This window comes from Tachypleus tridentatus, chromosome 6 (assembly GCF_004210375.1).
Source record: "Tachypleus tridentatus isolate NWPU-2018 chromosome 6, ASM421037v1, whole genome shotgun sequence".
In the NCBI taxonomy this organism is placed as follows: Eukaryota; Metazoa; Arthropoda; class Merostomata; order Xiphosura; family Limulidae; genus Tachypleus; species Tachypleus tridentatus.
This window is the reverse complement of record NC_134830.1, coordinates 32,350,613-32,378,224: the sequence shown is the minus strand read 5'-3', so window position 1 is coordinate 32,378,224 and position 27,612 is coordinate 32,350,613. Positions and strand designations below refer to the sequence as shown.

The window sequence follows — 27,612 nt, the reverse complement described above, 5'->3', positions numbered from 1 at the left end:
TTCAGCCAAGGGACATAAATGTTAATGGATAAATTCACCATCAGATAGGTAAACTGGAATTTTTAGCTGAACACTTAGGGTATTCAATCATGTTTAAGAAGTAAAAAAACCATTAATGGATGAAATTACACCAACTAATTACACAATCATTTCACTTAAACAAGAGAACACTGTAATTAGCACAACGTTAATTATGCAGTACAGAATGGTATTAAAATAATACAATTAACATATTATAAAAATACAACAGTATCAATTGTGCTATACAATAATGTCAAGTGAATTATATATAACACTGCCTGTTACATAATACAAAAACTGTACAATTTTAAGTCATACAACCTACTAAGTTTAAAATTATCTGTTTAACAATCCATTTGGTAAAGAAACACAATATAATAGTTACTTATTGTTTTTACCTGTATAACATCAACCAAGTCAATTTCATAGAACCTGGACAGATGTGCATTGGCTGCTACTAGGGCAAGAATATAGTCGTTTCTGGCTTTAGTAGCCTGAATGTCACAAGCTTCCTTCCTAGATGAAAACTGTACAAAAATCTGTTGTGTTAATAAGATCTCTCGAAAATTAGCAAATATGTATTTTACAAGTTTAAACAGGAATTAAGTAAAAACTGCACTGAATATGAAAGTAAAAAACTGTAACACAAGGAATACATACGTTTAACCATGCTAATTGGTTGCATACGTTTAGCATAGAAAAAATATGTTACTAAAAAACACAAAACTCACTTTAGCACTGTTCCTTTGAAGTGATGAAATAGACTGAAAGATCCTTCCTTTCTTCCGTTTCAATCTAATATAATACAGGTCATGACTCAGGTATAAATTATTTATGTATCTATTCTGCAGGAAACAGTTTTAATTAGAACAATAATAAATTTTCAATCAAAAGTTAACTCATGTTCACACAATCATTCAATCAAGTTACTCCAATATCATGTATGTTACATATATTTTATATTACTGCACTGTAAAAGGAAAGTTGGTTGGTTGATTTTTCAGAACAAAGTCACACTGGGCTACCTGCTCTGTCTACTGCAAGGGTTGAATCCCAAATTTTAGCACCATTATGTGAAGGTTATGTGAAGAATTAAAAATTTTTTGTGACAAACATTAAAATTGTGCTCTCTTCATGAAACAGTTTTACGTGTGTAAAACTATTAGAAACTGAATTTAGAGATTTACAATGGATACAAAAATATAAGAATTCAAAATACACATAAAATAACCTATTTGTTTTTATTCTCAATTTGTACAATCTTATCTCACATCTTGAGTCACACATTGCTTTGAACATTGCTAGAAATGTACTACAAGTAATACAACAATCATAGGTAAGTATAAGTGAACAAGATGCTTCCATATGTGTGATAGGCAAACCTGTCATGAAAGAGAGAGGAATTATGTTTTTTGTATTTTTTACAATATTACTGTTGGTAAAAACAACTTATGATTCTGTTGCTTCAAACATAATTTCCTGCTTGAGTGTAATGTCACTTTATAAACATTAATCATATTTTACGAAAAGCTCAAATAAAAACTTTCACATGCTGTCTGTACCAGTGATGAAATGTAAAAATAGGTGAAGAAAAAAAAATATTGGTATATTGTATCCATGTTCTCATTAAATAGAATTGGTTGAAAAATATGGAGTTAATGAGTTTTCAGTCCTTTCTGTTGGAAACAAACTCTTGTGCTTTAATAATTGATGTGTAACTTTTATACCAGTAGTTTAACACTCCTACGAAAAGACGTTTCTAGTCCTGATTTCTCTAAGCCCGTTCCCCTGGCTGTGGTTTCGCTAGATAGTAGATAGGGACAGTGGGAATCTCGTTAATCCATTCATTAATGGATTTAAATGGCAATTTCATTTAAATACAAAATTATTAGCCTAATATTAATAACCTTTCAAGTTGCTCTGGGGCCTATTAGGCCCCACTTTTTGTAGGAGTGTTAAATATGTAGTTTATAACAAATAAGTTTCATTAGACTTTACATACATACAACCTTATCAGTAATGTATTAAATGTGCTTTAATACACACAGAGAAATAAGGTTTAGGAACAATGAAAAAGACGCATCACAAAGATCTTCACTTTGTGAGCCTAATAAAGCAATTAATAAATAATTATATCATTAACAAATTTCAAAAACACCCAGGAATTTTTTTAGGCTTGCCATCCTGTCAATATTACTCTAATAAACTTCATGTTTAATAAATAAATTATCTTTAAAAGCTTAACTATCGATTTGAATTCAAATTCCAAAGTATCATTTTTCACAATATCTGATTTTTAATGTTTGTGTTTGTACAAGTTATATCAGTGTTAACTTTTAATTATTTAACATTACATTTTACTGAATGAACATTTATTTGCTAATTCTCAGTTGGTATGTATGTATCATCCCTGCCTGATGATATGTCAGAATTTATACTGAGACTATATTAAAACATATATCCCAACCCAATAAACCAGAAACCCAAGGTTTAGAAACTGAAACATGATTCTGTATAAACAAAATTTACAAAGCTAATTATAACTTTGGGTCACGTGTTTGATGACTCATGCATTTGATTTATTTGAGTTACTTCACTCAATGTTTCTTTTCACATCATTCATGTTTTTACACTAACATTGTAACAGGTGAATGATACACCTGTTTTTTTCATTCAACGCAGAAATTAAGACAGTGGCACATTAAGACTTAAGCTGAAGATACAGATCCTATGAGCCTTTCCTTCTTCATTGCTAAAAAATACATGAACAATACATAAGTAAATACATCAAGACTTGCATTAAAAATAATTTATATGATTGTACCATAAAGGAAGGGTTGGATGGTTGGTCTTTTAAAACAAAGCTACATTAGGCTACTTGCAAGGTCCATTTCAAAGGTTGAATCCCAGATTTTAGTATTGTAAATCCATTAGACTTATCACTATCCAACTGGGGGACATAAAAGAAAAGCACAAAGAAATAACAATAAAAAAACCATGAAATTAAAATAAAGATGAAACCTAATTTGTCATTTTAATCATCAAATGTAACCAAGGTATAGAAGTTTTTGGTAAATTCACCCCTTATCAACAATACTGAATATGAACAAATTGTGAAATTGTTGGAAAAAAGTGGAATGTCTAGAAAATAATGGAAACTTCATAAAAAACATGATGCTAGATAAACATGCTAAACTTTAAGTGAGCCATAAAAGTAGAATTATATTGAAAATAAGCATATTTTAATGAAGATTTTGATATCTCGAATATTATTTTGTAAATTTTAGTAAAACAAACTTAGTATTATGGGAAAACAATAAGACTGTTAAACATGGTATTACAATAGATACATGTGGCTATTGTTATATATACGTTTTTTTTTTGTTTTTGTTTTTAGCTTTATGGAAATCTTCCACTTTGGAACATCATAAGAGGTTTCATCCTCTCTAGCAACCACAATAAAGCTACACAATCAAACTCACAAATCTCGTATAAAGTCTCATAAAGAAACAACAACATGTGACGTAAGTAATGCTACTCTTACTTTTCCTCTGCATCGTGAGCTTTTTCTCTTGCTCCATGTGCCATGTGTTCCTCTTCAAAGTAGAGTTTTTTAGTTTTGTCCACTTCTTGCACACATTGCTGAAGCTCTTCGTGCATTTTCCGAATACTGTCAAAACACTAGTGAAAAAGAGAATCCACTACTACAGTTATGACATCATTAACTTTCAATAAAAACATGTAAACTTATATGGTATAATTTGTCATATAAAAACAAGTTAATAATGCTAACTCAACTCAATAAAAACAAATAACTTACATTAACAGCTTCTAAGTAAAAGATAAAAAGAGAATGATTTATTACACATAGATATCCTAAAACATTTTCATTAAATAGAAATATTTAGGTTGAAACATTCAAAGGTTGATAAACTTCATGATAATGGTCTTTGAAATACTAGGCCTAAATACGTATATTTTTAAAATATAGAAGACATCTATTCATGAAATTTGTTATGAAGGATTTATGGAAAATATAAAAATATTTACTTGTACAACTTTACCACACATTTCACTAACTTTTTTAGAGACCATCAGTTTATTGCCTCTTAATGCTTTGGCCTTCTCAGAGACCTCTTGGTATACATCTACTGCTGCAAGCTTGGCTTGAGCTATTTTGTCTGTTTCATCCAGGAGAGTTTTCCATATTGTGTAAACAGTCCTGTAAGTTGTGCAACAATAGAAAGTTTATTAACTAATAAAATATGAAATATACAGTGTAAGCTACTCCATAATTCAAGAAAATGCAGACAGTTTATTAATTAATGAAATATACACTGTATTATGTGGACTTTCATGTGATTCAAGACAACTGTAAACAATTTATTAAGTAATGAAATATGCAATATTGTATATACTTCTATGTGATTTAATCCACTATACTCATTAAATACATATATTATAATATGGTTCCTTATGACAAGTTAGTGACAACGGATTTACTAACTGAACAACAAAGTATATTTCTTTTGAACATCAAGTTTCTCCAGTGGATCAGGCTATTTCATTATAACAGTTTTAAGTCTAACATCTGTTTCATTATAACAGTTTTAAGTCTAATATCTGTTTCATTATAACAGTTTTAAGTCTAACATCTGTTTCATTATAACAGTTTTAAGTCTAACATCTGTTTCATTATAACAGTTTTAAGTCTAACATCTGTTTCATTATAACAGTTTTAAGTCTAATATCTGTTTCATTATAACAGTTTTAAGTCTAATATCTGCTTCATTATAACAGTTTTAAGTCTAATATCTGTTTCATTATAACAGTTTTAAGTCTAATATCTGTTTCATTATAACAATTTTAAGTCTAATATCTGTTTCATTATAACAGTTTTAAGTATAATATCACCAAACTAGGTTAGCTTACTTTTGTTGGTCATCGTTTCCACTTTTTATTTCTGCCACAATTTGAACTTTCCGCTGAAGATAACTGTTTGCTAATTTTGCCAATGCCTTCACATTTCACACATTGAAATAAAAAGAAATAACTATATTTAGTTTTCTAAAAAGTACCAACAGAAAGTAACTTAATGCATAAATTTTAAATGCAAATACAATTATTAAATTGCACTAGTTATATAATGTTAAAACATTCATTAAAATATTGTAAAGTTTATGTTTCGTTATCTCTAAATAATTTGTTTCATAAACAAACCTTATACACTTATTGAAAAAAAAACACATTAAAACCTTGAATGCACATATACACTGCTGGCCAAAATCTTAAGGTCAATGAACATAAAGAAAAAAATATGCATTTTGCATTGTTAGACTCAACCACTTATTTGAGTAGAACTTCAAAAGATGAAAATAAGAAGAAAAGGAAAAATAAAAAAAAACCTTTTAGCATTTAATAGGGAAAATGTGAACACTATGAAATTAGCTTAAACACTAGCTGGTCAAAAGTTCTAGACCATACTGAAACGAAGCGTTAATCAGTAAACATGTAACGAAATTTAGTCATTTATGTTGAACACATTAGCATTGTCAACATCTCCTATGTTACATTAGGTAAAAACATGGCAAAGGCAAAAAAGTTGACAGAGTTTGAACATGGCAGAATTGTAGAGATGCAAAAGCAAGCTCTCTCTCAATGTGCCATCATTGGTGAGATTGAATGTAGTAAAACTTCTGTTGCAAATTTCTTAAAAGACCCTGAGTGCTACAGAACGAGAAAATTTTACCGGTGTTAAGCAGGAGGATTCGACAGGTTGTCCAGCAAGACACCAGCTGATTGTTGAACCAGAGTAAGGCCTTTGTGGATGCAGAATGCAGCTCAAGAACAATAAGATGGCATCTGTGAGAGAAAGGCTTTAAAAACTGTAAACATCTTCAAAGGCCACGCCTCCTTCCACACCACAAAACAATCTGGTTAAACTTTGCTGAGAAGCACCAAACAAGGACGTAGAAAAGTGGAAGGGTTTGTTCTCTGATGAGAAAAAATTTAACCTGAATGGTCCAGATGGCTTCCAACATTACTGGCACAATTAGGATATCCCACTGGAGACATTTTCTTCATGACACAGTGGAGGAGGTTCCATCATGATCTGGGGTGCTTTCTCCTTCTAAGGAAAATGGAGCTTCAGGTTATACAGGGGCATCAAACAGCAGTTGGCTACATTGGCATGTTGGAGAGAGCATCCTTATTGACTGAAGGCCCTTGCTTGTGTGGAAATGACTGGATCTTTCAGCAGGACAATGCTGCAATCCACAATGCCTGCAGGACAATTGCCTGCTATTTTTCATAGCAAATAACGTGATTCTTTTGGACCATCCAGTGTGTTCGCTCGAACTGAACCCGACTGAAAATGTTTGGGGGTGGATGGCAAGGGAACTCTATAGAAATAGACATTAATTCCAAACAGTGCATGATTTTCGTGAAGCCATCTTCACCACTTACAATGACATTCCAGCAAGCCTTCTGTAAATGCTTATATCGACTATGCCAAAGCGAATGTTTGAAGCTATTCGCAATGAAGGCTGTGCAACTCAAAACTGAGACCTCTTGTTGGGCATTTCCTACCCTGTTTAGGACTTCTTTTTTATATGGTCTTAAACTTTTAACCAGCTATTATTTAGGCTAATTTTACAGTGTTCACATTTTCCCTATTAAATGGTAAAAAAGTTGTTTTTTTTTTTTTATTTTCCCTTTTCTTATTTTCATCTTTCAAAGCTCTACTTAAATAAGTGGTTGAGTCTAACAACGCAAAATGCATATTTTTTTCTTTATGTTCATTGACCTCAAGATTTTGGACAGCAGTGTAGATGTAAGAAGTTAAATTGATATTTGAAACCACAACCTACCTCGTGAGGTGGCAGCACTGAGTATTTGGACATACAAATGAAGCATACAAAAAATCTTCGTTTATTTACTGGTTTGGTTTGCTTTGAATTTTGCACAAAGCTATTTCATCGCTATCTGCACTAGCCGTCCCTAATTTGCAATGTAAGACTAGAGGGAAAGCAGCTAGTCATCAACACCTACCGTCAACTCTTGAGCTACTCTTTTACCAATGAATAGTGAGATTGATCGTCACATTATAGCGATCCTACGGCTGAAAGGGCGAGCATGTTTGGTGTGACGGGGATTCGAACCCACGACCCTCGGATAACGAATTGAGTGCTTTAACAACTTGGCCATGCTGGGCCGTTTATTTACTGTTTCTGCCAGAAGTGAAAACATTTTAAAAGGTACAAAGTCATTTAAATGAAAGAGATTTAATTAACGAAAAATAAGACATTTAATAAGATATACTGATAAGAAACAAACTTCGTACACAATGAAGAACGATGATAGTTTTGGACACAAAAGTTACAATACCTTTTTCAATCTTTGTCATAATTTTCACTAATAATATAAATTAAGATACATATACTTATACATACATTTTTACCGAAATATAGAAGACATTGTTACAGTTCATTCCATGAAACAACCTTTTAAGTAAAATTTAATGTAAATATTTAAAAGCTCAAAATATTGTATTTACCTCAACAATGTTATGTTATTTAAAAATAATAATACATAGCAAACATTCTTTTTTGTATTATACTGACTGCTTCGTTTCATTGTTAAAGAAATCTAAAAACTATAGAAACAATCAACTGTTATTTTCCAACCCAAGCCTTTTTAACGTTCGTTCTCAGTGGCGGCACCAAGATATATTCATTGGAAAGGGGGGGGGACTGAGGTAAGCTTCCCAAAATGCCATCAGTATGAAGTATAGATGGTAAATTATAATAATGTAATTTTATGAATATATATATAGGTAATGATACTGGGCGACTGAGGAGGGGCTTGGCTCATTTGGGGGGCTCAAGCCCCCCGGCCCCGTCACTGTTCGTTCTACTTGTTATTACCGCATGGACAAACATTTTCAGAGTAGAATATCAATTATCTACAAGATTACTTCCTTTTTAATTATATGTTTATAATAATAAACATTACTAACTGTTGCTGAATAAAATTGACTCACTGGTTCCATTATTATTAAATGTTAACTCTATAGATATTCTGATTAAAAAAAAATCATTCAATCTCTAGAAAATTTATTAACATTATTTAGCAACAATATAGTAAATTTATTGTTGTTGTTTTGAAATAGGCAGAAAGCTACTCAATGGGCTATCTGTGCTCTGCCCACCACGAGTATCAAAACCCGGTTTCTGGCGTTGTAAGCCCGCATATATACCGCTGAGCCACTGGGGGGCAGTAAATTTATTAAAATATAGTTATAAAAGAAAGGAGCTTTTAATGTTTATTAAAGAACCTACAGAAATAAATAACTAATCCAAAAATACTATAACAACAACTCTTACAGTAGGTAAGTTATGATTTTGATACTTATAATGTTTCGAACCATAGTACCGAGTCATCATTAGATAAAAATTACATTTAAAAGTTTTTTAACATAACTTATCTGATAATAACTCGATACTTTGTGACGAAGCATTATAATTACCAAAAACAGAACTTAACCTGCTGTAAAAGTCGTTGCTATCGCATTATGGAGTTACAACATTTTTTACTTGATTTATGAAAAATTTAACTTCTCAATAATAAAGATGTTTGTTTTTTGTTTGTTTGTTTTGAATTTCGCGCAAAGCTACACGAGGGCTATCTGCCAGGCCCAATAATAAAGAACAAGACATGTAATAAAACGAATCATACGTAAAACGTTTCGGAATCTTCAAAATTCCACCTTCAGTAATCTGGAGGCACAAAACAAACCCAACTGTAATTACAACATAAATATAACTTGTAAAAAAAAAACAACTACTAAATACACAATATGAATTAGAATAACATAAAATTAAATAGTTACGTTAAAAGTGATTTAAACCAAATGAAGAATGTACATTATTTAGGGACGGAAAAAGATGTATTTATATACAAAATTTATTTAGTATCATGTTTGGCTGTTGAGAGAATTTTACCAGTGAATAGTGGGATTGACCGTCACCTTATAATGCCCCCACGGCTGAAAGAGCAAGCATGTTTGGTGTCATGGGAATTCGAACCGCGACCCTCACTCAGATTACGAGAAGAGTGCATTATCCATCTGGCCATGCTGGGCCGTTCTGATGAAACTGCTTGTTGTCGTTTGTTACGTTACAGTGTAACACTGATGTAAGCCAATCATTAAATCTTTGATAATACAATCTGTGCTTTCAGTAGGGCCCCTTGAGAATTATTTTACAAATTGTTTGCTGTTGTTACATGCCAGTACATGTGTTTATTCTTTGTTGTACATTTCTTAATTATCTGGAATAAATTTAGTGTGAGATTTGGGTGGAAAAAAGCCAATGTAACAGTAAACTATTAAAAAAATGTAACATTCAATTGATTGTTCGTGCACCGATGTTTTTTTTTTTAATTTATTTGTGTCCATTTATAGTGCATATATTTTAAGCTACGTTAAAATGAAAAGATTTTATTCTTAAGTTTACAACTAAGAACTCTAATAAAAAATAAATGAATTAGGCTGGAAATAGTGTCTACGTTATTTTCTCAAGTTACAAATCCATATTTTGTCTACACTAAAATTAAGAAATACTGTAGATATGGGGTCAAAATAGGGATTTGTAGCTTGAGAAAATAATGTGGACACCACTTCCAGCCTTTTTGTTTATTTTTTAGAGTCTCTAAGTGTAGGCTTAAAAATATAATATTTGTATTTTGATTAAATATGTCTCTGTACTTTTTTAACGATCCCTGTTGCCCCCTCAAAATTAAAAAGTTTTACTAATCTTATTCTATTACGTTTTCAGAAAAATGAATCCATAACAACTTCAATATCCATAATTATAAGAAAGCAAGTAACGATCAGAATTTACTACCAATTTTATTTTAAGATTAATACTCCATTAGCCCCCCGCTAGTACGGCGGTATGTCTACGGATTTACAAGGCTAAAATCAGGGGTTCGATTCCCCTCGACGGGCTTAACAGATAGCTCCATGTGGCTTTGCTATGAGAAAACACAAACACACAATACTCCATCAAAGACATTAATTTTTTTAACTATCAATACAAATGCAGCAAAGCATAGATGAACCTCCTTTTTTTTGGGGAATTTGAGTTCAACATTTTGTATGGCTTCGAAAACAGATCATTTGTTCGCAAATTTCGTTTTATCTAGTAACTACACTTGGATGCTAACAGGACGATTATTATAACTAATTTTGAACAAGCATCAACGACCCCTTGCTAATTAATTCACTGTAGTGATTACCACGGTTTATCATACAGCGATCTTTCACAAAAGGCGGACTCTCCAGTTTATAGCACATATCAACTTTGACATGTATTCCCAAAGGAAACCCCCTTAAAAGAAGGAAATGTTGAGATAAACAAACTTGTTATTGTATGAACGCCTTTCAAAAGCTGTTGAAACATGATGTAATTCATGTTCGAGAAATTTGTCATAAGACATTATGTTAGGCCTATATGTTTTTAATAGTACGTTATTAATGTAGCCCTTTACGAATTTTCAATAATTGGAAGAGTATATATAATAATAGCATTTTAACCACACTACTTTCGCCATGTCCATTACCGACGATACATTAAGTTCAAACCAGAAATCTTCAGGCAGGCTGGGATACAACAAACACAGTAGTGGTAAAATATTATTAATGTTGGTCATTTGTTAGAAGAATTTTAGAATTTTAATGGTGTGAAAAGCTCTTTATGAGTGAAACGCGTCGTCGGCAATGGATATATAAAACATAGTATGGTTGTGTTGAATTGAGGCAAAATGAACCTGAACACAGTTCCCGTTATTAGTTACTATTTTTTAAAATCAAACTGTTCTTGTTGTTAAACTACTTAAGCAGATATGTGTAATATGAGACAACTGTTTGCAAACTGGATATGAAACCCGACTGTTTCACTTGTTAATTTTTTACAACTCAAGTGTTGAGTATTGTTGAAATACTTATATTATTCTAATTCTTGCAAATATAAAACATAATCAGCCTAACATAATAGGCCTGGTTTACACAAAGATACAAAATGTTTGCCATGGAACACGGAAATTTAGCTGTGTATGTGTTTATAATATATGTAGCACGAGCAGGAAAAAAAAACGTTTGTTTACGAATTCTAACTCCGATTAAAACGATTGAGTTACACTGGTTAAATATTGCAAATAGATGCAGTAGATGATTAGCAGATAGTACAGTAAATTAATTTTGAATTCTCTCTAAACTAAATCCTTTTCATATACGAACGTCTTCCGTTTGCTAAAATGTTTTCAAATTCATTTAAAACTTGAACACACGTAAAGTACTTATAACTTTTAAAGGAATAAAGGAAACAGCTGGTAAATACCACTGAATATTCACGTGTAAAAACAACGGCGTTAAGTTTCCTACAGTGGAAACCATACAGTTGCAGATAAATGGCAAACATGTTAAACCTCCACGTAGGAACGTACTTTGTTGTTGTTCTTGAGAAAGTTCTAAGCTCTGTTTCTTCATAGTTGCATATTTTCACAAAATAATAAGGAGAAGAAAGTTAAATTACGAGGTAAAAGAGGGTTCCTCGTATTTGCCATTTCTGGCCCTAAAATCCAATTAAGAATAAACGGATGAGAAGAAACAACACAATAAGCGTTACTTTCGAGAGTTCCGGTACAAACCTACCTCTTAGCAAATCAACATGTTTGTTAATATTTAGCGCATATTTTGCGTATTGTATCGATTTCTGCCCAAATTCAGCCTTTTTTTTTCTTTTTTTTAGAAACGGACTAAACTTTAACACCGATCACAGGCACATACCATTATACTTACACAGTATATGTAAAGATGCAAAAGGCATAGTACATGAAAACGAATATAAAACGTACATGTTTTTACGTATTATGATTTCAAATAGCTGGAAATTTTAATTTTAATTTAGAACTTAATTGAACTTCGACATGTATTAAATTTATGACGCTTGCCAACAAGACTGATACACACAATCTCCTTTCTTAATACAAATACATTTTAATATACAAAAAACAATAAAATTTATAATAATGGTTTATATAAAAGTTTTACACACTTACAAACAATACTGAATTTTCTATGTGATCAGAAACTGAATCTTTTCTCGATGTTCACGAAGTACAAATTAATTCTATACTGACAACAGGTACACGTTTCTTGACGGCTAGCTAACTTGAAGCACACGGAAGTTTTTCACCAACGACAATATCTAATATCCTCACAAAAAAACTAACGTCCGAAGTTAGTTCACAGAATATTAAACGATTTGTAATGTTCTATCTGTAAACGTTCTTGGTCAAATATTTGTAATTTTCCGATTAATAAGCGTTTGTCACAATTTTAGCTTTAGAGGCTTATATTACATTGACTGTAGCAGACCAACAACATTTGTTACTGTTTTTTGACGCATCGATTTATAAACGTTAAGGCGACATTCTCTAAAGTTCAACAATATTCGAAGATAAGCTAGTGTTTTTGTAAAGCATATATTGTTGATTCTTACTCTCGAGAATCTTCTACAGATTTAGAGAATAGGTGGGACTTGTGCAATTTAACAAGTCCCACCTATTCTCTAAACAAACCTGAAACAAACATAAATATTAAAATAAATGCATAACCGTAAATGCGTTACAGGTCAAAGAAACATGTCCCGAATGCTTCAACATTCAACAACATCTAATACTCATATACTGTTACATCATGTACATTAAAACAACTAATATCCATACTTTTTCTTTTTCAAAACTGACTAGCAGACATGCTTGTGCTCCTTGCTAGTATAGCAGTAAGTCTACGGATTTACAACGCTAAAATCAGGGGTTCGATTCCCCTCGGCGGGTTCAGCAGATAGCCCGATGTGGCTTTGCTATAAGAGAAACACACACACGTTGTAGCAGACATGCTTAAACAAAGAAAATGCAGCATCAGTCCACCAACATTTACAAGATTTCTGGACACTTTCAAGACTGGCGTAGTTTGGTGGACACACAGTAGTTTTCATGACACTCTAACTGACGTTAAACACTCACATTAACGTCTTAGTGACATGATTTACGTGAACCTTATGGACTTGAACAATTTAGATCTTAAGGTACACGTTCACATTTGTACTTTATGTTCAGTGTAGCTGTGATTTCTACGGGTTACAGGAATAACACCGTAACTTTAAGCAGATTTGTATTCCTTAGTTACTTTGTTAATAACACCATGATAAGGTGAATAAAGGTGTTTCTGTAGTTGGAACATGTCGTGCGTGTTCCAGTGAGTGATAAACAAGTAGGCCCAAAAACATCACTTATGGGGACTGTTCTTTGTGTAGCAAATTTATATTTATATTACTATTAAAATATATTTATTGAAAACTATGTAAATCCAGATATGTTTACTTTAACTAACAGATATATTGATGATTTAATTAGCATAAATACGTCTGAAATATATAACATTACTGACACCATTTATCCAACAGAATTAGAAATTGATAATTTAGCAGTGAGGGAAGGCAGCTAGTCATCACCATCACCGCCAACTCTTGGGCTACTCTTTTACCAACAAATGGTGGGATTGACCGTAACATTATAACATTCTCTAACAATTAGAGAAGGCTAGCGCAGATAGCTCTCGTGTAGCTTTGGGCGAAATTCAAAAACAAACAAACAAACAAACAAAAAGGTTTATTGGTAATTTCAAAACCACATTATTTTACTTTACGACACGCATAAAATGATGGAATAAACATTCTACACGAACGACAGTCTATGTGCAAGTTCATGTGCACTTAACATATCAACTCAGACCTCAGAAAAAGGTGGTTTTGGTTTGGTTTGAATTTCGAGCAAAACTACTCGAGGGCTATCTGCGCTAGCCGTTCCTAATTTAGCAGTGTAAGGCTAGAGGGAAGGCAGCTAGTCATCACCACCCACCGCCAACTTTTGGACTACCCTTTTACAAACGAATAGTGGGATTCACCGTCACATAATAATGCCTCCACGGCTGAAAGGGCAAGCATGTTTTGTGTGACGGAGATTCGAACCCGCGACCATCGGATTACGGATCGGGTACCTTATCCACCTGGCCGTGCCGAGCCGGTGATAGTAAAAATCATATTTGCTATCTTTGCAAAGAAATAAATTTCGAATGGTTATTTATACGCATTCAAAGTCATACTTGACACTGTGCGTAGAATGTAAAATATATTTTGTTTAAATAACTTATTGTTGATAGTAATATGAAACAAATTATTCACATCACGAGAAAGAAATCTACTTTATTCGAATTGATAATAATGTACAGAATAATATGCACTTTTATGCCTTCTTAAAGTTTAAATCCCCGAGCTCGAGAGATATTACGAACCATGACTATTAAATATTGAAAATTTATAAAACTGACGTTTATCACGGGAACGTATATACATACATGATATACGTACTGGGATTTGAAACTAAAGCGCAACCAGCTAATCTCTTTGTAGAGATATTATTATCTAAGAACGATTACTACTTTGACCTAATATTATAGCTCAAAAGTTTCATTCATCTAGATGTTTAAGTAATGATGTATTTTCTCGTCTTGTTTTTTTTCAAAATTAAACCCACCACCACCGCAGTATGTCCGCACAAACCGGATTTCGATACCTATCGTGGATAGAGCACATATAGTTTTTTGTGTAGCTTTGTGCTTCATTACAAGCAACAATAACAAAATGTTCTGCTTTATTTCAATTCTCGTATTTTGTAATTGTTGTCCCCTAGTGGCACAACTGTATCTCTGCGGATTTACAACGTCAGACATAGAGTTTCGATACCACACATCGTGGGCAGAGTACAGCTCTTAGTTTAGTTTTGTCCTAAGCTTAAAACAAATGTTACTGAAATATTTATGATAACTCAAAATTCGTCATCGCTGTCTTAAGATGAGTGGCTGAAAAGTGAAAAATTCAGAATGCTTATGCTATGGTTTAATACAAAGTGATTTTGAATAAGGCTCTTGTTTACTTATTAAAACTTAGTAAACAACAGCCATAGCACAAAACACGTACAACCGATTTCGTGGCGTGTCTTTTATTACTTGTACTGGGCAGGAAGAATAAACGTAGGTCGTCACACAGAAACTGATCGACTTGGATAAAATACTGAATAAACTGAATCGTCATTCATTTCCAACGATGGCCCAGCATGGCCAAGCGTGTTAAGGCGTGCGACTCGTAATCTGAGGGTCGCGGGTTCGCATCCCTGTCGCGCCAAACATGCTCGCCCTTTCAGCCGTGGGGGCATTATAATGTGACGGTCAATCCCACTATTCGTTGGCAAAAGAGTAGTCCAAGAGTTGGCGGTGGGTGGTGATGACTAGCTGTCTTCCCTCTAGTCTTACACTACTAAATTAGGGACGGCTAGCGCAGATAGCCCTCGCGTAGCTTTGTGCGAAATTCAAAAAACAAACAAACAAACAAAACAATCAATCATTCCAACAGGAGCAAGTCCGTCGTGTGTTCGAATAATTAGCGCTGAATACACAAACCCGTGTGAGCCTTATGCCATTTACGAAACTATTAGTTTACGCAGGAACTACGTCAACCCGCGTCATTCACATCATTGAAATGCCAATCAACATTAGAACTAATTCTCTTCACTTTCTGAGTACAGTTGATACTGTGAAGAAATGCAACAAATAAGTATTGTTTCCCCAGAAGAAAAGTAAGGACTCTTTACCCACTGAGGATATAACCATCATAATCATCTATATGTATTTACCTGTTTTACTGCAAAACGATAACTGTGTATTTAGTAAAACGTCTCGATAAGTTTATAACTCGGACACGAATGAACTACATCCATTTAAACAATTTCAATAAAAGAACTATATGTTAAACACTGTCGTTAGCTTAATGTGACCACAAAGCATTGTTTTGGTTGCTTTACAGCAGTGGTTCCTTAGCAGGGGTGGTCGAACCCCTTGGGGGTGCGAAATAACATTTCAGTTTTTGTTTGTTTGTTTATATTATGGGTACTATCCTATATTTTCAAAAAATACGTTCGACTTTTGTTTCTTATTTTTCTTGTTACAGACATAGCTTTTTACCTTGTTACGATAAACTATCGTTTCTACCGTCACCGGCGCAGACCGAAATCTTAATGTACAACTGTAAACAAACAACACACGATACGTAAACGCTTGTGTGCACAGGCAGACTTGCAGATTGCTATCAGCAACAAAGTGCCACGCTCTGAAAAACTCGTAAGAAATCAACACGAACAAAAGAGTCATTAAATTTAAATTGGCTTATAAACATTTAAACATTTCAAATTCAAAGAAATTTCATTTCATGCATGGATGGAAATTTATTTTTTGTAGGCCATCTAGGGTTTGTGCAACTTTTAGTTTGTTGTAGTATTTTTTCTTTCCCAAATGTTTCGTTTTTGTTTATATATCATTAAAAAACTAATTATAAAAATTTGTTTTGGCCACCTTCACCTTTATTCTCAAATAAATAATTACTGTGAGGGGTGCAAAAACTTTCTTTTTTTTAGAGGTGCGAAACATAAAAAAGGTGGGAACCACTGCTTTATAGTTTACGTTGTTGTAGCATACCGCAAAAACATGTTTGGCTGTGGTATCTGAGAGAGGTAATAGTTTACCATTATTTACAAAACAGTTTAAATAAGAAGAAATATTTGTTTGTTCGTTTGTTTGTTTTTGAATTTCGCACAAAGCTACTCGAGGGCTATCTGTGCTAGCCGTCCCTAATTTAGCACTGTAATACTAGAGTGAAGGCAGCTAGTCATCACCACCCACCGCCAACTCTTGGGCTACTCTTTTACCAAGGAATACTGGGATTGACTGTAACATTATAACGCCCCCACAGCTGAAAGAGCTAGCATGTTTGGAGCGACGGGGATGCGAACCCGCGACCCTCAGATTACGAGTCACACGCCTTAACACGCTTGGCCATGCCGGGCCAAGAAGAAATGAAGACGTGAAAAGATACAGTGAGGAGGAAACTGATCCCACAAGTGGTGTCGTCACTACTTCCGGGAAATGCATTGTCAATCAATTTTATCTTCGTATATTTTAAATTTAAAATTAACAATGATATATTTCTGTCAGAATTTATGTTATTTTGTAAAACATATATACTGTTTTATTCAGCTTTGCTCTTATTGAATGAAGCGTGCTGGTGTCCTGACATCCATCTCCTGGACTACAGTTTCAGAAATATGAAAAGAAAAACAACCCGATATATATTCACACACAGAGACACATACTGGCATTTTTACAAAAAAAAAATGCATCTGCGTACCAGCCACAGTGAATCGGTTACTAATACCCTTAGCTCTACATTAAAAAGGAACAACATTTCTTATTATTATGTTTAAAACTTCAATTATTATATTAAAGACCGACTTCTGTAGTAGCAGTCGAAAACTAGTATACCATGAACGTTGTCAGTCGATATTAGATTTACATAATAGAATTATGTTTCATTTACTTTCTTAAAAACTTCCGAACTTCGTTAATTAAAACCTACCATCACCTAATCGCAAAGTATTATGACGATTTGCACGTATAACTAATATTTTATTTTTGTAAAGTGTAAGTTTCTAATGGAATAAGAACTTTTACCATACATGTATACGTTAGGCTAAAAATGTCAATCGATTTATCGAGCGCCAAACTGTCGGTTTACAAGGCAGGGTTAGCACCTTTCTTTAAACTCCACGTACCGGCAACATGTGAACAAACATTTTAAAAAAAATCTGTTTACACTACACAAGGGTGGTATAACATTCTAATTCTTCTGAAAGTTAATGGTTTCTATTCTGTTCCTATGAGTGTGTGTTTAAACACACTTTTATTTACAACAATATGGAATACATCGTAACAGTTACCAAAATATTGGCCTGTCCGACGGATTTACAACCTTATATCTACTTTAATATCGATGTTTGTTTAAATGAAATTTATATCTAGAAATGTACATGCCTTACACTGTTAAATCTGTATTGCTAAATTTCCTCCTGTCCGGTAAAATTGTAAAAGATCCTCATGCGTAAGAATGAATTAACAATATATATGTGTGTACGTAAACAATGGTGTGTCGTTTATATTGTTGTCCAAACTGAAATTTCTAAAAACTCTCCTCACGTCTATAAATGTAATCAATGTGGCGCGCCAAGACTAGCATATATTACTGATTTGCTATAGTTGGTATACTATAAACCTCGGAAGCTAAATCTGTGATTGTTTTAACGCTTATCAATCAGGAACTTTAGATATTCAACCAGTAACGTTTATATATTTTTTATCATTACAAACCATTTAACTTCAGTGATTCACATCGGGCACTAGTATTTTAACCAAAACATTACGTGACATCACCTGTGATCAGCAAATAACGAAGAGCCCGAAGCTAGTTAACTCCTGTAGTGTGTGTGTTTTCTTACAGCAAAGCCACATCGGGCTATCTGCTGAGCCCACCGAGGGGAATCAAACTCTTAATTTTAGCGTTGTAAATCCGTAGACATACCGTTGTACTAGCGGGGGGCAACTCCTGTAGTGAATTGTATCAAAATCGTTCATCGCGAATCCTCAATAACGTATCAAGGAAGTCCCAGACCAGATAAACAACTTAATATTGTTTGTAAAATTTTTGTACATCGATCATTATTTGTAATAACCGTTATTGTAAATATTGTTATTGTTTGTATATTAAATACATTTGTATAAAAAAGAAAAACATATATATCAATCTTGTTGGCAAGTATCAAAAACTGGACGCATATCAACATTTACTTAACTTCCAAATCTAAATTACCATTTAACTCAGTTTCAGACCATTCGAAATTAATACGCTACATAATAAATTGAGGATTTGTCCAGGAATTGAATCAAAGACAAAATTCGATCTAAATTGAATTTAAATTAAAACTCAAATCGTAATTCAGTTTATATTTCTCAGTGCCAGAAAGATATAATTATATCTGATTATTAATATTTTCTTGAATCACCCTCCTTCGTCACGTGTTTTGTTTTAATTTCGCGCAAAGCTGCACCAGGGCTATCTGCGCTAGCCGTCTTTAATTTAGCAGTGTAAGAATACAGAGAAGGCCACCGCCAACTCTTGGACTACTCTTTTACCAACGAAAAGTGGGATTGACCGTCACATTATAACGCACCCAGGGCTGAAAGGGCGAGCGTGTATGGTGCGATGGGGATTCGAACCCGCGACCCTCAGACGAAGAGCCGAACGCCTTAACCCATCTGCCCATGCAGGACCCCTTCGTCACATGCCTTGGGCGCCTTCCATTCAGGTGTTCAGTAAAAGCTAAAACCGACCAAGAGCATTTAAATATATGGTATCAACTAATAAAATAACTCATTTCTATTTTGATCTAACGAGATACTCTAATGTTAAGTACATTAAGAAAAAAAATCATTACTGTCGCTCTTACAGGCCAAGAAAGAATCATAAAACTGGATACAAATTATAAACTACAAAAGCTAGAAGAGATACGCCCTCCATCAGCCAGTTTCTATTGGCCTATCGTAAGAACATATATTACAGGCTAGAAATAAGAATAGGCGTGAGCGTTAACTCCATAATCTTCTTCGTGTAAAATTGTCACTAGCCGTTTACAGACAATGCCAGGTATTTGTTCCTAGTGAATCAGAAAATAAATAATATATGGAATGAATAGAAATAATCTGTGTTGTTAAACAAGTCATTAATCACAAACCAATGAGAATGATAAAAGAAACAACAAAGGACGATATCCCAACTCCAGATTACTACATCAGATTCGAAGGAGTATAGAAAACTGGTCTTTGTCCACAAAATTTAATAGAGTAACACAATGTCCAACCTCTTCCGTCACCAACACACTGTTAAAATGTGAAATTGTGTTTGTTTTTAATTTCTTGCAAAGCTACACGAGGGCTATCTGCGCTAGCCGTCCCTAATTTCGCAGTGTAAGGTTAGAGGGAATGCGGCTTGTCATCACCACCCACCGTCAACTCTTGGGTTACTCTTTTATCAACGAATAGTGGGATTGACCGTCACATTATAACGCCCCCGCGGCTGAAAGGGCGAGTATCTTTGAAGTGACGGGGACTAGAACCCGCGACTCTCAGACTACGAGTCGAGCGCCTTAACAACTGGCCATGCCGGGTTTGAAATGTGAAATAGACGTTCTGTCTAACATGTCTATATTTAATACTACAGCACGTGCACAGCATACGGTTGTCACCATCATCCAGTCAGACATACAGGTAACTAGGTATCATATATAATATAGAGTGCAATTATGGGCTTTCATCTGGTATATACACTGTTCTGGAGCCACATAAAAATGGTGAAATATTCCCCAAATAAATGTTACATATTATAATAATATGACTTGTTTTCTTTACTGTTATTAAACGTTCTTTCAAAATAAAAACAAAACTATAATATTCAATTAGATCAAAAAGCAAGCACTGGCTAATTAGTAGATAAAAGCACAGATAACACTCCTAATATAGTGTTTTAATAAAACATCGAAAATAATTCATAATAACTCAAAACATAAAAACTTTCTGGTTATGTGTATCCTGCTGACAGAGAATAATTCGTAAATTTTCCAAAAGAAAACAACAAACCATTATTATCAGCAATACGTGTATTACTGTGTGGAAGAAAAGTGTTGTCAAACCACAGTTAGCACAGAGCAATATATCGTGAACGCAGAAGGTAAACCAATGTTATTCATGTGAACGGTATAATCATAAAATTAATGTTTATTTGTTTTTTGAATTTCGCGCAAAGCTACACGAGGTCTAGCCGTCCCTACTTTAGCAGTGTAAGACTAGAGAGAAGGCAACTAGTCATCACCATCCACCGCCAACTCTTGGGCTACTCTTTTACCAACGAATAGTAGGATTGGCCGTTACATTATAACGCCCCCATAACTGAAAGGGCGAGCATGTTTGGTGCGACGGAGATTCGAACCCACGACCCTCAGAGTCGAACGCCTTAGCCCACCTGGCCATGCTGGGCCCAAAAAATTAATATTCATTACTATCTAATATTTGGATAACACTATATGAAAGAGCAGTACGATCTACATTACAGAAACGGAATGTGTATAACTTATTGGAAAATCGATATACCATGAACTACGATGGTGGTTCATAATAAGGATCGCAAAAAAACTTGCAAAATACAAATACATCTTTCGGGAAAAAAGCACTCTGAACAGTAAAGAGTCGGTTCAAACAACCCTTTGAAACGTGTACTGTGGATTACTGATGCTGTATACATGTCAAAAGGTCAAAATCATTCACACTAAATTTACAAACGAATAAAAAAATCCGCCCAAAACATTTGTAGTTCTTCTTATTCATACTGAGGCCCGGCATGGCCAGGTGGTTAAGGCACTCGACTTTAATCCGAGGGTCGCGGGTTCGAATCCCCGTCACACCAAACATTATCATCCTTTCAACCGTGGGGGCGTTATAATGTTTCGGTCAATCCCACTATTCGTTGGTAAAAGAGTAGCACAAGAATTGGCGGTGGGTGGTGATGACTAACTGCCTTCCCTCTAGTCTGACACTGCTTAATTAGGGACGGCTAGCGCAGATAACTCTCGTGTAGCTCTCCGCGAAATTAAAAAAAATAAACAAGCTACAGTACTCCATCGTGAACCGTATCGGCTAACTACTAGCTATGTTTATTATCATTACAATTTATACAGTTAGCTACTATATCAAGTAACCCTTTGCCCATAAATGAGAATAAAAACAAAACCTGTAAACAAATTAAACAAAAAAATTTAAAAGTTCAACAAACAGGAATCATAAGGAAACACGGTTGGATAAATTGTGGACTGTTTACTCAAACAACAAAGCCCTATTTTGACTCCACTAAATGTAATTCTAGGTAACAGCATGGTAAATCCTGTCTGACATAACTTGACATTTATTCCATAAGGATATGTGAAGATTTCACAAGTTGATATTAATCACACTTCCACTCAAACTAGGATGGCATTAAGTCTATGAAGATGTCTATATTAAGACTATTTATTAAAACAGTAACGGATAATAGAACAGATTAATAGTGGACCAAATTTCAGTTTGATCAAGATATGTCATTAGTTTGTCAGTCATGAACTGAACTTATATGAAGCTATATTTCAAAAGCCTGATATAAAACAGTTCTTTATCTGAAAATAGCAGTCACCTGGTAAATTTATTTCTGCGCATATTTAATCGATAAAAACTCTATTCTGAGTACACCCGCCTGAACTGTCTGAGTGAGTTGCGTCACCAACGAATGTTAAAATCTCACTCGGAAGAAAAAAGATAAATGGGACTACATTTTTATGTGCTTAAAATTTGACGAAAACAAATCTAATACAATCTACGGAACTTAAAAATTACCGGACGTTGCTATAATGTTAACTGTACAAATAAAAAAAACTACATATCAGCATTACATTCTCCCGGTGACTTAACGGCAGGTTTAAGAACGCATCATAATACAATTCGGAGTTCGATCTATGCGGCAGACAAAGTGCAGATAGTCCAATCTTCAGTTTTGTGTTATATATTAAAAACACAAATAGATAGCCAAAAGTGTTAGTACAATTCCAACACGGGCAAGGATATAAGGTTATGATTTATGTCGCCAGTCTCTTCAAAATGCAAAGTGGTGGCCCGGCATGGCCAGGTGGTTACGACGCTCGGCTCGTAATCCGAGGGTCGCAGGTTCGAATTTCCGTCACACCAAACACGCTCGCCCTTTTAGCCGTGTGAGCGTAAAATGTGACAGTCAATCCCACTATTCATTAATAAAAGAGTAGCCCATGATTGGGCAGTGGGTGGTGATGACTAGCTGCCTTCCCTCTAGTCTTACACTGATAAATTAGAGATGACTAGCGCAGATAGTCCTCGTGTAGCTTTGCGCGAAATTCAAAAAAATAAAGAAACAAACAAAACGATATTAAATACAACCGAAGCAAAGTTGGTGTAGGTGTGCACATTCTATTGATCACAACGCTTCTGATGCATTCGTTTATCAGGCAAATGATTTATCTTTAATAAAAAATATTAAAACTGAAAATAATGGTCACCTATTGTGCAAGATTTTTGCTGTTAAGGTTAAGATGAAAATAAAATTTCAAGAATCACAATGATGTTATAAATGAATCGTTTCTGGAATAAATAGAAAATAAATAGATGGCAGTTACTTTAATGCTATCAGAACCAATTTTGTATAATTCGTTTGATTATTTATTAAAAAATAGCTAGAGTGCCAGAACCCTGGACGGAAGTTATATAAATGCATGATTAATGAAAGGTTATCTTAAGACATGGAAAAGACAAAATAAAAGGCCCATAAAAAGAGCAAAACACAAAATATAAAACCGTAAATTTACATGTATCTCCTCATGGACCCAACAAATCTTCATGCCAAATTTGGCGAAGATCCATCAACAGGGGCAAATTAGCGGTTACAAAATATCCGCAAAGACACTCATAGAAACCGCAAAATGCAAAACTGAAAATTTGTGAGTATTTTTCCATCGGCCTAATGAACCTCCATACTAATTTTGGTTAAGATCCATCTACACCCGGCGAAATATTTACATGGACATACAACAGACAGTACTATTATACTTATATAAATGACGCCAGTGCACCAGATCCGCGTGTGACGTTTTAATGACGTCATATCCGCACCCTAAGGATGTAGAAAAATAAAGTTCTCCGTGATGGAAAACGGAGGCGAAACGGGTAAATCGTGAAACCAATTGCAAATTTATATGCACACAGGATGAAAATTTCGCAAAATTGGTTTTTGTACATCGCGTAATAACAATTTTTTTCCACTATCATTCAAGCAAGAGTTCCATTATGATACTATAATATCTGCTACAACTTATGAATCGCCATATTTAGTCAACAATATCACAAGACAGTTTATAAGGCCACTAAACTTGCATAAATATACACAATATTGTAATATATTTGGCTATCGACACGAAATTTGATGAATATAGTACAATTTCAGTCGACAGTTACATAACTTCGCCAAAGGCCTCCACGCTACGCGATGTCTTAGGGAACCTGTGCACTATATTTCAAGATTAAAATTATCATATGTATGTATTGTTTAGTTTGTTTTGGGCTACTTTTTTGCCAACGAATAGTGGGATGGATCGTCACATTATAACACCACAATAGTTGAAAGAACGAGCATGTTTGGTGTGACGGAGATACGAGCCCGTGTAGATTATGTGACAGTCCCTTAATTAATAATCAACCTGACATGAGTTGTATTTCATTCTTCGGCATTATGTTTCCTGGAGTGTGTAATGAGAGAACAAAAGCAAACGTATGTACTTGAAAAGTGAATGATATTGATTTATAATTATATTACTATTAAAATAATAGAAACTACATACTGTAAGGACTTAGGCAAACTCAAATCATTTACTCATCACTTTTATGGTACATTCTGTTTTTAAAAACCTATTTTACAGAATTTCTTGGCCTAGCACGGCTAGGTGATTAGACTGCTCGAGCGTCACACTATGCAACAGTTACGTACACTTAGCACAATGTAACACACAACTTATATTCGGTCAAACACATTTCCAATTTATGAACATTCTCGACTCACCTGGCCATATTCCTTTTCTATATTTGCTCTTGTCTTCATGAAGTTTCTGCAAGATAAAATATATAATTTAAAGTTTTCTGATATTTCTTAATGAATGAATTAGAACGTAGAGCAAAAACACTGATACCTAATGTTGAAACTGTGATATAACAATAATTCTTACTCCAAATCGTGAACATAGTTACATATAATAGTGAATATTTTTTGAAAATCGTTTTACCTTCTTACAGTAATTTTCATAGTTACTGCTAAAAACTGTTTAATGTTAATTTAAATACTTTTTAGTCTGAGTTTTAATTTGAAACATTAGCCAGAACTTTATTTTGTAACCCGAGTATTTTTTTAAATTTTAAAAATACAAAAAGATGAAACTAAAAAATTAAATATGTATATTTTATACCAGTTTTAAAGTTAAAGTTATTACTTTACATAAAAGCGTTTAGTTGTTTTCTGGTGTTATAGTGAAGAGCGGTTACTCATGCTACGTCGCCAGAAAAGTGTTGGATATAAAACAAACTTTGGATCAAGAAAAGAATTCGAGCTTTCTTACATATACTATTCTTGAAATGATACCATTGTGAATCACAATATATATATAGAGAGAGTGTGTCTGTGTGTGTGTGGAAAATTAACACTTAAATAATCAAGAAAAATAAAATCCAAGGAGAGGACTGCGTTAAAAAAACAGTAAATCCAAGTCTGTGATAAATTACATTTAAATGAACAAAACAAGCCTAAGCTAAAAATTAAAAACACTGCACAAATTAAAAGAATCCCAAGAGTACAGGCTATAATAGGAGATATAAAATATGTTCCTAGATTTTGGAGGTGACCACTGAAGCAGAACTCACATAGAGATGGGGATAGACCGTCTATCAGCCTTAACCTCCGTTCGCCAGTCTCACGTGAAGAAATTCACAAAAATGAAATAAAATCACCAGAAGAGATAAAAATTGGGAGAGCGATATTTGGGTGCTCAAGTCCACAAAGTCCCACATCTATACCACCCTTCACTGTCTGCAGACAGTTGTGGAAAAATGACTGCTCTCCAAAGCAAAAGAAAAACGAAATGTGGTACTGCCACTTAGGGGTAAGTAAGATAAACTCACCTAAAGAGTTTGGCATTCCAGCCCTAATTATAGTATTACTTGTTTTCTCGTTTGTTGTTTTGAATTTTGCGCAAGGCTACACGAGGGCTGTCTGCGCTAGCCGTCACTAATTTAGCAGTGCAAGGCTAGAGGGAAGGTAGCTAGTCATCATCACCCATCGTCAACGGTTGAGCTGCTCTTCTATCAACGAACAGTGGGATTGGTCGCGCATTATAACACCCCTACGGCTGAAAGAGCGAGCATGTTTGGCGAAACATATTCGAACCCGCGACCCGCAGATTAAAAATAAATAAAATTCTGTGGCAGGTATTTCGATTTAACACTTTGCATCTCAAGAAGAGGTGCAAAGCAACAGATGGCGCTCAGAAGAGACCTTCTCTTCGCCTTACACGCGAAGTTAGATTTAGCTATACCTGCAAAATTTAAAGTTAACGAGATTATGCAATCAACTGGTGGCAAAGGTCCGTTGGTGTTTCGCAAGAGGTTAAATACTGACTCTATAAAAAAAAACACAACACGATGGTAGGGATTTATAAATCCTAATACCCGGTAACTTAGCTGTGGGAGGAAAACGGGAGTACCCCGAGAAAAACTCACTTTCATTAACCAGATGCCGAATCGACCCGCAGATTGCGAGTCGAGCGCCATAAATACGTAATCATGCCTGGCCTATTAGAGTGGTAAAGTACTCAATTAACTTAAATAGTAGTACAGTATTGTTTGTTTGTAGTTAAGCACAAAGCTATACGATGGGTTATCTCTGCTCTGCCAATAAGGGGTATCGAAACCCGGTACCTAGCAGAATAAGTCCGCAGACACACTGCTGTGCCACTTGGGGGAAGTAGTACAATAGATAAATAATTCTAGTATAGAGTTACAAAAGCTCAATCAAGTTATCTGAACTCACAAATATAATCCCTAACCACCACCCACTACGTCAATCATAATTACTAATTCTCAGACTTCAAACAAGCTTTTATATATAATATGATGTTCATCCACATAGAAACTAAAACAGTTATCGGAAACATTCAGCAAAAACTCCTTATTTATTATATTTTTATTCATAATATTTTAATAATTTTATTTACAATATCTATATTAAATCCATTCAATATTAAGTTTTGCATCAATATTTCAGTATTAATAATAAAATATTGTAATATATTATAAACTTTACAAAACCTGAATAGTAGCGAAGTTATACTGGTTATAACAGAAGAGCGTTGGGTGACTGAAAAACAACTTTGGATTAAAAAAAGAATCGAACTTTCTTACGGATATTAATCTTGAAGTAATACCATTGTGAATCAGTATTGTTACTATTAAAAGAGAGTAAACCGTACACTGGAAAAATAAAAATATCTTCTTTTATCAAAAATATTTAGATTGATATAATTATTAATTATTTTAATTTCTAAATCTAAATAATCTGCCTCTACTCCGAAATTGACATATTTCCAATTTCTAATTTTACCGGATAAACAGGATATTTATCTCAGGGTTATTTATACTGATTTTATCATCTACATATCTGTAAGTTAATAAAAAAAGTCCGGGTTTTATGCAATTTTCAATAAACTTATTATCATAGAAATAAATATATAAATTTGAAATACATGTAGAATAGTTAGATCACACTAACTCCTATAAACTTTTAAAATACCTGACTATTGAAAAAAATTATAATTATAAATACAGACTCTTAAGATATCTTTTATATTTGTAGAAACTGTTTTTCTTCTTGTAGTATGAAA

At 33.9% G+C, this 27,612-nt stretch overlaps 1 protein-coding gene across 2 annotated transcripts in view; it reads right to left on the bottom strand.

Annotated features, from left to right (window-relative positions):
• LOC143252201 (F-BAR and double SH3 domains protein 2-like) overlaps positions 1 to 27,612 on the bottom strand; it is a 119,396-nt gene that overhangs the window by 70,859 nt on the left and 20,925 nt on the right. For both annotated transcript variants that reach the window (XM_076503958.1, XM_076503959.1), the window contains exons 3-8: positions 24,747 to 24,792; positions 4,954 to 5,039; positions 4,102 to 4,243; positions 3,566 to 3,702; positions 753 to 816; positions 420 to 548 (exon numbers count right to left, since the gene is read on the bottom strand). In XM_076503958.1, the coding sequence (XP_076360073.1) occupies positions 420 to 548; positions 753 to 816; positions 3,566 to 3,702; positions 4,102 to 4,243; positions 4,954 to 5,039; positions 24,747 to 24,792 (604 nt within the window). The remainder of the gene's footprint in view (positions 1 to 419; positions 549 to 752; positions 817 to 3,565; positions 3,703 to 4,101; positions 4,244 to 4,953; positions 5,040 to 24,746; positions 24,793 to 27,612) is intronic.